The following is a 12,128-nucleotide window of genomic DNA, read 5'->3' on the forward strand; positions in this document are numbered from 1 at the left end:
TCTGGTCTTTTATTTTCATAAATGCTGGGGAATTTGTTGGTTGGGGAATTGATTGCGCTGTTCTTCTGTAAATCTGCCAGGATTTTCCCCCAAGTGTAGGAGAACTGCAGTTGCTCCGTCCTACTCCGCCGCCATTTTTCGGGAGCCTCCACTATGATATTTATTGTTTAAATGAGATAACATCTGAGCCTTTTAATTTTGTGTCAGAATGAAACTTCCTACCTTTGGGCTTTAGACCGTCGATGGTGGGTGATCCTCCTACACTTTGTCTCTCAAGTGGAGAGGAGATGATGGAAATTTTCCGTTTTGCAACCAAGTAGTACCAGGTGGATCAGTATGTACTAATACCAGGTGGATTATTATATACTAATGTGTTTATATTTTATTCATTAACTTTGGGGATTAGCAAGATTCCAAACCTCAATCCTCATTTTTCTTGACATCACAGTTTTGGACTTCGGAATCAGAAGGATGGTATGAGCACCACTTTTTCTCCCCAGAGTCCTTTAGTAGCCAACCTGTGCCAGCCTCTGGAGCTACCCAGTAAACCAGGTGCCATAGAAACATATGTGGCAAAGAGGGATTTTCATATGTTTATACCTAATGAATAAGTGTTACATTTTTCCTTGTTGTTTTCTTGCTTGTTCATTTAGTTTTACTTTAATTAAAAACCAGTAAGTTTAGAGACTTCCGGCCAAGATGGAGGCATAGGTGGAAACCCTATACCTCCTTGCACAACCAAGTTTATGAACAACAAATATTTAAAAACTAGAACACAACCAAAACACAGAAAATTGAACTGTACGGAAGTACAGTTGGCAGATCTCAGGTGTGGGGTGGCAACGGGCAAACCCAATGAAGTCACAAGGAGACTGGCTGACTGCAGTCACACATTTGCACGCAGATAAACCAGGCAAAGGAGCGAGCAGTGAGATAGACTGCACAAACTAGGGCCCCAGTGATGGGAATTAGAGCCTAAAAACACCAATTGGAAAAACTTTGGGGGGTTGAGGTGCCAGGAGAGGCTCCCAGGCTCACAGAGAGTTTGTTGGAGAGACCCACAGGGTCCTAGAGGGTGCACAAGCCCACACATTTTGGAACTAGCACCAGAAGGGCCCAATTTGCTTGTGGGAAGCAGCAGAGGGGACCAAAATCTCAGAGAGAGCAGAAAAAAGTGCCATTGCCCCTCTCTGACCCTGCCCCCACATACAGTGTCACAACCTAGCAACCTGGGTTGCCCCATCCTGGTGGGCACCTAAGGCTCCGCCCCTCATACATAACAGGCGCGAACAGACCAAAACATTATGGCTCAAGAAGAAGAACAGCTCAAAGCCCCAGAGCCAATACTTCTAAGTGACCAAGAGATAGCCAAACTTTCAGATGCCCAGTTCAAAATACTGATGATCAGGATGCTCACAAAACTGGTTGATTTTAGTCACAAATTAGATGAAAAAATGAAGGCTTCACTAAGTGAAATGAAGCAAAATGCACAGGGAAACAATAGTGATGGGAAGGAAACTGGGGCTAAAATCAATTGAGTGGACCAGAAAGATGAAAAAAATGACCAAACAGAAAACAATGAAGAAACAAGAATTCAAAAAAATCAGGAGAGGCTTAGGAACCTCCAGGACATCTTTAGATGTTCCAACATCCAAATTATAGGGGTACCAGAAGGGGAAGAGGGACAGCAACAAGTGGAAAACTTATTTGAACAAATAACAAAGGAGAACTTCCCCAATCTGGCCAAGGAAATAGACTTCCAGGAAATCCAGGAAGCTCAGAGAGTCCCAAAGAAGTTGGACCGAAGGAAGAACACACCAAGGCACATCATAATTACATTTGCCAAGATTAAAATGAAGGAGAGAATCCTAGAAGCAGCAAGAGGTAAGGGGACAGTCACCTACAAAGGAGTTCCCATCAGACTGTCAGCTGATTTCTCAAAAGAGACCTTCTTACAGGCAAGAAGGGACTGGAAAGAAGTATTCCAAGTCATGAAATTTAAAGACCTACATCCAAGATTGCTCTATCCAGCACAGCTTTCATTTAGAATGGAAGGGCAGATAAAGTGCTTTTCAGATAAGGTCATCATCACCAAGCCCTTATTATATGAAATGTTGAAGGGACTTATCTAAGAAAAAGAAGATAAAAATATGAACAGTGAAAGGACAGCAAACTCACAGTTATTAACAACCACACCTAAAACAAAAGCAATCAAAGAGGACAGCTAGATCAGGAGCAGAACCACAGAAATGGAGATCACATGGAGGGTTAGCAACAGGGCAGTGGGGAGGAGGAGAAGGGGGGAGAAGGTACAGAGACTAAGTAGCATAGACGGTAGGTAGGAAATAGACAGGGGGAGGACAAGAATAGTATGGGAAATACAGAATCTAAAGAACTTGTGACAGATGGACATGAACGAAAGTGGGGAATGGGAGAGTGGGTGTGCAGGGCAGAGGGGAATGAAGGGGGGGGGGGAATGGGAGAACAGCAATGGCATAATCAATAAAACATATTCAAAAAATAAAAACCAGTAAGTTTATACAATCAGAAATAATACCTTCATCTACAAGTTTCTATACCATTTTAATGACTCAGAGGAATCTAGGGAATTTAAGGTTCAATAATTGCACAAAGTTTTTCCTTCTGGTTAACAGCCTGGAAGAAAATCAGTGCAGTTTCCTCTCCCCAGTCCTCCTGGCTAACTCAATATACTCATAATGATAAGAGCTGTTGGGCACTGGGTGCCATGTATTTGTCACGCACTCCTTTATCTAAGCACATCTCACCCTCACTAGAATTTCAATTCCACGAGGGCCAGGAATTTCAATTCCACGAGAATTTCTGATTCTAGTTTCTGCTGTATCCACAGACCTTAGATTTGTTCCTGTCTCATAGCAGGTGCTCAACATTATTTTCTTAGCAAGTGGGACAATCAATAGTGCACTTGGTCCTTATAATAATCCCACTGTGGTACTCTGGGGTCCTACACACTGAGACCATGAACACTGACCAAGCTGATCGCATGCTAGTCCGGACACCTCAGTAACTGGCCCAAGTGAGGAGGCATACTGAGGGGTCGCCATCCGATCTCCACCTTGATGAGATTGCTGTGGCTGCTCTCTAGAGGCCAGGACAGCAGGGCTTGGGCCACCCCGAGGGAGGCCGGTCAGGAAGCTCCCGTGGCCATCCAGCCCAGAGATGACGCAGCCTGGACGGAGGCCTTAGCAGTGGAGGAGGTGGAGTGGGAAGCTGCTGGCAGGCATCCCTATTTCCAGTGGAAGCTGACAGAACTTGCTATGGACTGACCATAGAGTATGAGTCCAAGAGGAAGCAGCCATGGTTCTGGGCTCTGCCTGGGATAGAGGGCAGAGAAGAGGACGGGGTTGGTGGAGGGGGTGGAAGCAAGGGGAGCTGCTTTTAACCTGTTCTGTCAGTTTCCCGGGACCACCATAACAAAGGACCCAAAACTGGGTGACTTAAAACAATAGGATTTTATTGTTCTGGAGGCTACAAATCCAAAATCAAGGGGTTGGCAGGCTGTGTTCTTTCTGACAGCTCCAAGTGAGGAGAGCCCTGCCTTGCTTTTTCTAGTTTCTGGTGTTTGCTGGCAACCCTTGGCGTTCCTTGGCTTGTGGCTGTGTCACTGCAGTCACATGGCCCTGTTCTCCCCACGTGTCTTCACTTCATCTTCCCTCTGTGGATGTTTGTCTCTCTGTCCAAATTTTCTGTGTCATAGGGACACCAGTCAACGTGGAATAGGGTGGACTCTCATGACTTCATTTTAACCTGATTTTCTCAGATCCTTATTCCGAGGCACTAAGGTTTAGGATTCAACATACCTTTTCGGTGTAACACAATTCAACCTATAACAACTGTTAAATGTGCTCTCCAATTAACTATTCAAATGGAGATATTAAGTTGGGAGTTAGATAGATGGGTGTATTGTCCATTTGGCCTTCACCCAATCTTCCCACGTTATAAATAACACTGTGATAAGCATGTTCAGGTATATAGACTTTTCTCTTTTGGGATGGATTTTCAGAAGAAGCCTCTTTATATAGGCTTGAAAAAGTGTGATGTCAATGATAAATTTATTATTCTCAGGGCTGGAAGGTGTGCCGGTCTGCAGTGCAAATTTATGTATAGAGTGACAGCAAAAACGAATTCCTTTTTCCTGGGTTCTGTGTTCTTAATTTAGCACATTTTCCTCTGACTAGACACTGATTAAGCAATAATTTAGCTTAAGAATTTCTAAGTATATAGCATTGAGTAACCATATTATAACTTCAAAAATCTGGAGAACTGTATTCTGACTTATATGAAGTGCATATATGCTCATTTTGTTAGTGATATTGTTAGTAAATTTTGTTCTAAACATTGGAAACTTTCATTTATTTATTCTTGTATTTGCTCACTTTCCTTTAAAAATATTTTTTAGGTTTTATTATGTCCCAGCCACTAGGTGCTGGGTTTCAACAGGGAGTAAGACACATTAGCTGTGGAACAGTTTACAGGCAATTAGATAGTGTGGTGGTACTGCCCTGTGGTTACGACGCGGGCACTGTTAGGGCCCATAGAAGTGGCACCTAACAACTTTGTGGTGGAAGGAGAGTGGGAAGGTTTTTCGGAGGAAGAGCCTTGGCAAATAACATGCAAATGCCACAAGTGTAACACTACTAACACTTACAATATGTTCTCTATTTTAGTGCTGCGATAGTATTTTCCACACTCAAACTCCTCCAGGATTCAAAACTTTTTAAAAAGAAGGTAGTGCAAGATGACAGAGAGAATTCCCTCTCTACAGGAACTTCTGTATGTATGAATTTCATATTTATCCTTATTATAACTATTGGCATGCTAGAAAATTGTCTAATTAGTTGGATGCAAGAAAGGGGTAAAGCAGAAATAATACTGAATATAGAGAATAAAGATCCAGGCTCAAGCCCTGTTTATGCAATTTATTAACTGGTGTACCTGGAGCAAGTCCCTTAAACTTCTGTAAAAACCTTTAAGTTTAAATCTCATTTGTGAACTGATGGAATTGGATGTAACCATCACTAAAATCCCACCAAATGTATCAGTATCGAAGTCTAGACCTGATTTCACTAGCAAATGAAGTCGTTTCGTTTTACTTTGCTCTTCATTTCACTTTTTAGTTGTCACTATAGCATCACCAGTGTGGCGCCTGTGCTGTGCCCCACTTTGGACGTCTCGTGGCCGTGTTCTTCCCCACTTAGCTCTCCAATCCGTGGACAATGGGTGTTGCAAATTATCTGAAATTTTATTGGATTTTTGATAAGATCAAGTAATTTAATAATAAAACATTGTTTGAGACATAAAGATCCATCGCATAGAATCTCTGCTCATGATTTTAAACTTTACTAATAAAATTGCTAATATCTATCTTCATTACAAATAAGTAAAACTAATGGTCTTAAATAGAGACTCATTTCTTACTATATTAAAAGTAATACAAATTCTAGAAAGCAGTCTAATTCTGAGAACTGACTTACAGGAATGGTTGTTGATTGGGGGCTATTTTGCCTCCCAGGGGACATTGGGCAATGTCTGGAGACGTGGTTGTCACAGTGGTGGGGAGGGGTGCTACTGTCAGATAGCGCACCGGGGTCAGCGATGTTGCTCAACGCCCTGTACTAAACAGGACAGTTTGCTGCAACAGTTGCCTGCCACACCGTGTCAGTGGTGTCAAGGCTGAGAGACCATGACTTAGATTGTGACTTGGCCTTTCCGTAGCAACAGGAGCTGTAGGCACTGAGAGAGTGAGGTACGTGGATGGGATGGATGGGACTTGTTCTGGGTTGCTAATCCCGACCCTAGACTCCTCCATTACTCGTTGTGCCTGGTGTGGTCACCAGCGTGCCTCCAGGCCTCTGTTCACTTCTTACTCTGATTCCAGGAGCAGCTCTTCCTCCTCTTCTGTCCTTCTCAACTGTCCACCCAGATTCCAGCTCCCTTCCAGCCCCCCTCCAGCCCTGTAAGCTGCTCCTTGATAGTAGGTGCTGCTAATTGGTAGGAGAAGATGAACTGTCAGAGATGCGAAGCAGGAAATTCTCAGAACAAACGGGCATTGGTCTAAATGATTTTGAAGTTCCCAAATGTCTGAATATGATTGATTTCTGCCAGCCCCTGAAAAAAACGCTCTTTGCACCTCCCTCCCAGGAGTTCTAGACACCAGCCGCCCTTTGTAAAGTGTCGTATGTTTGAGATGTAAGCCGAAAACAGCAATGGAACATAAGGGATTAAGACTGTGGGCTCAGAAGTCAGAAAGATGCAAGTTTGAATCCCACCTTTGCCAAAATACGATGAATTTTAAGTAAATAGTTAACCTTTCTAGGCACATGATAAGCACTTGATAAATATTAGCCCGTATTATTTATTATTGTTCAGTCTTTAAGGTGATATGTACAGAATTTTCGAGGACATGGAATCTGCTGATAATAAAATTTGCAATGAAAAATTCATTGCAAAGACTAAAAATAGTTGGACTATTTTTCAACAATGGGTATAGAGAGAAAAAGGGAAGCTGAAAGCCATACCCCAAAACTGCCAACAGAGGGTTGCGAGGTCATGGGTGCTCTTATTTGTTTGTTTGTTTGTTTTCTGCGTATATTTCTCATGTTTTATGGAATATGCAAGAATAATTTCCAAAATTAAAATTTAATTCTATTAAATGATATTGGATGCTTCTTTTAATTTATATCACATTTAGCATTAGGCTAGAACTTAGACATTATTAAATGTGAAATTAACCATAATTTTAATGTTGTCTAGGCCGCTGAAGTTAAAGATGATGAATTTTTAGATCCCATTTCCCTAAATTCTCGAGAATATTTCAACATTCACTTGTGGCTGAGGTGCCGCTTGGCGTTGGTGACAGCCTTTGTTGCACAGATCCGTGGCATTGGAATCGTGAAAGGTACAAATATCCTGTTTTCTTAAAGTTTTTATTTAAAGTGACTTTATGTAGGTAATAGAGTTTACTATAACATTAACATTTTATAACTCTCTAGCTTAATGTGTTTCCAGAACAAAAATCCAGGTTATTAAATAAGAATAATCATTTTCAACCGTCACTAGCATCCAATGATATACATATCACTGATGTATGCAGAGCAGTCAACGAGATTTCAAAATGATGATGCACAGGTCTTCTTGTCCTCCAGGAAGGCAGACTAGAGTATGGGGCCCAGAGCACAGATTCTGGATCCCCCTGCCTTGGGTCAGATGTTCCTCTTACCACTTCTTTGGTGTGTGACCTTGGCCAACTCTCTTAATCCCCCTGTGCCTAATTTCCTCCTCTGTAAAATGGAGATGAGTATACCTGTTTCATAGGATTATTGTTAAACTTAAATGAGTTAAATTTGTAAAGTGCTTAGATCACAGATTGGCTCATATGAATGTTAGTTAGTTCTTATAGTGATTAATAATTATCTACTTGTAAACCTACTTATCCACCCATCTCTATCAATCTCCAAGAGTAAGTTATTTCATGAAATATTATTATTAATTTTGCAGCATTTAGATACTCTAAAGTACTTCCTCCCACATTAAAACATTTATTTCATGTTTCATGTGCTCTGTTTGTTTTCTTTGTGTCTTCCTATTCTTCTGTATTAGACAATATTCCAGTGATGAACATAAGGCATATCATGCCTATCTACTTTCTTACTTTCTCAGTGCATTTTAATGACTCCATGTGTTTATTCTAGAAAACGATATGACAGATTATGTTAGCCTCATCAATGAAGCGTGTGTGGAGGCAAAAAGTGCAGGAGACAAGGAGCTGGAGGCTGAATTCTTGATGCAAGCAGTAATTATTGGCCTACAAGAAAAGCATTTAAAGGCAGACATCATAACAAACCTTCAGGTAGGAAGAAAACTTCATTCACATTGATATTTACCAAAGGATTCAGTTTAGAACAAAAGGAGAGGATTTTAGATTCCATTAGGTACTGAATGCGTAGCAGGCAATATGGCTAGGCTCTTGTTTCAGTGAATTGCAAATGGTACAATCACAAGGAATATGTTTATTTTAATAGGCCATAATATGTTTGCTTGAAGGAAGTGAGTTTATTTCTCCCCGATCTCATTTAACCCTGGTAAGAAGCTTGCTTTTGCTGGATGACTTAACAAAAGCAGAGAAATTCAAGGGAGCTCCCTCTTCAAAAACAGAAAAGATAAATTTGTTGACTCAGTCTCACAACATTCTCATTGACCAGGTGAGAGTGCTTTTGTGTCCGCAAGATTTAGAAACTTGTTTTTCTGTTTTTTCTTTCCTTATTCCAAACCACGTTAGCTAATTACAATGTTTCTTTTATAGATGCTAATTTTTGGAGAGACAATCGAATTTCCTTCATCCAGCACTGACTATGCGAGCCCATTACAGCCTTTGAAAAATGTCTACCTTCCTCATGTCATGTTATTGGCCAAAACAAAAATGAGAATTGGTAAGAACACGTAAACATACATTGCACTCAAGCCATTGATGAAAAAATGTAAGTCATTTTCAGGCATAGTATTATGTGAGGACATTTATATGGGGCAATATTTATGAATACTCAATTCAATTTATTTAACAAATAGTTTTTGATCATTTACCACATGCCAAACTCTGTATGAGGACATGGGAAGTAATTTTGATTAAAACCGATATATTCCCTGCTTTTAGTGTGGGAGACAGAAATAAGCAAGTAAACAAACCATGTAAGAGTATGTATCATATTAAAAATATTGTATAAATACATATTTTATAAAATAAAATATTTTTGATAACCATTAGGAAATCAGCTAGGATATAGAAAGTAAATACATGATAATGAGTTACGTACATCTATGTAATCATACATTGTTCGTGTTATAAAAGATGGATAAGGTCTGTTGATAGAGAACGAGGACGAGATGGCTGCCTATTGAGTCACAAGGGCATTACAGAGGCACAGGGAGCAGTGAGTTGTAGCCTCTTAGGTCAAGACAAGCTTGACGTGTTCTGGAACCGCAAGGAGATAAGTACAGCCAGGGCTGAGTGGGCGAGGGCAGCCTAATGGGAAGAGCTAAGTTGGGGATGGTTTGAGTTTCAAAATATTACCCTGCCTGCAAGGTGAAGGATAGGTTGGACCGTCAACTGAAGCCAACCAAGAGTGGACCTGATTGAGTAGGTGGGCAGTAAGCACAAAGCTGACAGCTCCTCTGAAGCCAAGGAGGCGCTCTCCAGGATACCTCTCTGATCTCTGACCTGAGGCTGACTGCCTCTGGCTCCCAGGCTCCTGTCCAGCTCAGGGGACAGAAAGTTTTGTACCAATTCTCTGTTCTAACCTGTATTTAACCATGCCCTTTTCTTTTCTGTATTTCTGATATTTTGACATCTGGTACCTTACTGACTAGGAAGAAATGTCCTCTCTCAGAATTAGCCAATTGCTAGAGATTAGCCAACAACTTCCCACTGAACATGCCTTACATGTGCAGACTCACCATGCTGGAGCTTCATCAGCTCCTTTGCTGTCCTTTGCTGGGCTCTCATGCTCTGGGCCACTATAACCCTTCCCAAACAGCCCGGGAACGGCCATCTGACCACCAGCAGAGCCCAGTGAAATTATTTAAACCAGCCCGTCCTAAACCTGCCTGGTCTGTTTACCCTACCCCACCCATTCCTTCCCATGAAAACCATAACAAAGGTTACTCGTCCACAGTTCCCCTTGCTCCTCAGCCACCCTGGAGCTTCCCTGTGGGGCCCTGCATGGTATGCTGGGCCTCTTCCTTTTGGGAACAGTCGCAAACTGTCTTCTCGATGGCAATCGAATGTCCCCTGACCTGGTATCCGCTTCATACCTGAATAATAATAAAATCTAACATTTTAAAACATTACCCCTGCTTCCTGGGACCTGTTTCCCTCCTGTTCAAACTGGTACCCAGCCCGAGAGAGGTGGATGGTTGGACTAGCATGGGGCGGGGGCGGGGGGGCACTCAGGCCATCACCCACCCAGGCCTTTTCCCTCTGCTCCTCCCTCTCATGATTGTTATTCACCATCAGACGAGAATTTTGTTACTTTAGGCAAATCACTTCACCTCTATATGGTTGCGTTTCCTTATTTATGAATTTAGGCCAGCCTCTAGAATTCCTTCCAACACTCTGATTTCCGATCCCATGAGAGCTATTTTCCTTCATTTTTAGTTTACAATATGTTACAGCATCAGCATATTTGATTTCTACAAGAGCTTAAAGTACAGATTGTGCTAAATTGTACAGATTTTGTCACCTCAGATGTATTCTCTGCTCTGTGGCCTTAGTCATCTTGAAGATGTGTCGCTGCTCAGTAGCAGTACGGCTGCTGTTTCTCAGACTCATTTGGAGCAGAACAGCTTGCTTCCTGTTATGTTATATTAAACACAGACTTGAAAAAACAAAACCAAAAGCAGCTTTTCTGTCAAAACAATGTCAGCTTCACAACTTTTTCCCACAGAGTTGATGTTTATTGGAAAAGGGAGCACTTCAATATTATGAAGCGTAAAGTCATCTGACTTAATGCTTTCTTGACAGTTTGCCTTTATAGCGATAGCGTAGATTGCATTGCAAGAATGGAGACACTTAAAAATTACTTGTTTCCATGTGAAAACCTCACACAGAAAAAAGGCATTTTGAGATTGTTTTTATAAAAGCTTGAGTTTTCTTATTAGATAAAAAATCAATTACTGGCTTTAAAATAGGAGTGAAGCAATTGCTGGAAGGATGCTGAGGGGCGGGAGCGCAGTAGGGAGCCTCACCAGTCACCCTCTCCCCACAAAGAGCCTCCTACATAGTTAGAGAGATAAGAGTTTTTTCCCTAATTGTAACAAAAATCTAGAAGGCAATTTAAGTGCTGTTATTATATGTCAGTCCTATGTTATATAGTATGATCTTATAAATGGTATATAAAGCATGCATATATGGTAATATATTTAAATGCTTTGATAACATGAAGATACTTGGTATTTGGTCTCATATTAATTAGTAAACAGTGTTCAAATACAGTTTGAAACAATAGTGAAACTATAAAAATGGGAGATATATTGAAATATGAGGTCTCATTGGACAAGTGATATTTGCATATCCTTCTTGCCTGGAATCTCTAATCACACTCTGCATTTGTTGGGGTTAAAAGCGTATAGTTGCCCTGACCAATGTGGCTCAGTTGGTTGGGCATTGTCCCACAAAGCAAATGTCATCGGTTTGATTCCAAGTTAGGACACATGCCTGGGTTGCAGATTTGGCCCCTGGTCAGGGTACAAGGTACGGGGAAGCTATGAGAGGAAACTGATCAGTGTTTCTCACATTGATGTTTGTCTCTCTCTCTTTCTTCCTCCCTTCCCCTCTCTCTAAACGTAAATAAATAAAGTCTTTTTTTTTTAAAAAAAAGAGCATAGACTCCAGAGAAAGAATGCTGGTCTAATTTCCACTAGCAAGTCCTTTAAATCCTCTGTTGTTTCAGTTTCCTTTCCTATAAGATGTGGATAAGAAAAGTGTGTACCAATCTTACCAGCTTGTAGTAGGGCGAAATGAGGGAAATGTATAATAAGTTTAGAAGGGCATCTAGTTTTCTCTAAGAGCTTTGTAGATATCAGCTGTTCTCACTGTTCCGTGCCTGGCCACCTCTCTCTCCCAGGAGCCCTGGGAGCAAACCCTCGGTTCTCTTTCTCATCTCCACATTCACAGCAGTGTGCTTCTATCCTGTATCACCCAAAGTAAGGGCTTAGTAACTTCCTCCTGGATAAGAGAGAGGGAGAGAGGCACGTTTTCCCACCAGCCTGTGGTTCACGTAGCACATTCTTAAACTAAAAATTTAGAAAAAGTTCAATGTTTTTGAAAGCCTTTTGTAGGGGATAGCATTCTGCAATTGAAAACTTTTAGAACCTGGAGGGACCTCAGATTTTTCTAGTTCTGTAGTCTCATTTTTCAAAGGAAGACACTCAAGGCCCAGAGACATGTAGGGACTTGTTCAAAGCCTAGAATGACAGGGTAGCACCAATGAATGGCCCAAACCAACAGTTTAGCTGGAACCCAGCAACCGTTTCATTCTGCAGTCCTGCATTATCTTTCTGTTTATGTCCCTCAACAGAGGGACAGTTGCCTTCTA

At 41.4% G+C, this 12,128-nt stretch overlaps 1 protein-coding gene across 1 annotated transcript in view; it reads left to right on the plus strand.

Annotated features, from left to right (window-relative positions):
- The window catches only part of CFAP54 (cilia and flagella associated protein 54), a 259,785-nt gene that overhangs the window by 185,607 nt on the left and 62,050 nt on the right, over positions 1-12,128 (plus strand). The window contains exons 52-56 of the mRNA XM_037068126.1: positions 4,707-4,812; positions 6,793-6,937; positions 7,731-7,888; positions 8,061-8,240; positions 8,342-8,468. Of these exons, the coding sequence (XP_036924021.1) occupies positions 4,707-4,812; positions 6,793-6,937; positions 7,731-7,888; positions 8,061-8,240; positions 8,342-8,468 (716 nt within the window). The remainder of the gene's footprint in view (positions 1-4,706; positions 4,813-6,792; positions 6,938-7,730; positions 7,889-8,060; positions 8,241-8,341; positions 8,469-12,128) is intronic.

Source organism: Sturnira hondurensis, unplaced genomic scaffold (genome assembly GCF_014824575.4).
Source record: "Sturnira hondurensis isolate 20B ecotype Veracruz unplaced genomic scaffold, ASM1482457v3 Scaffold0017436, whole genome shotgun sequence".
NCBI lineage: Eukaryota > Metazoa > Chordata > Mammalia > Chiroptera > Phyllostomidae > Sturnira > Sturnira hondurensis.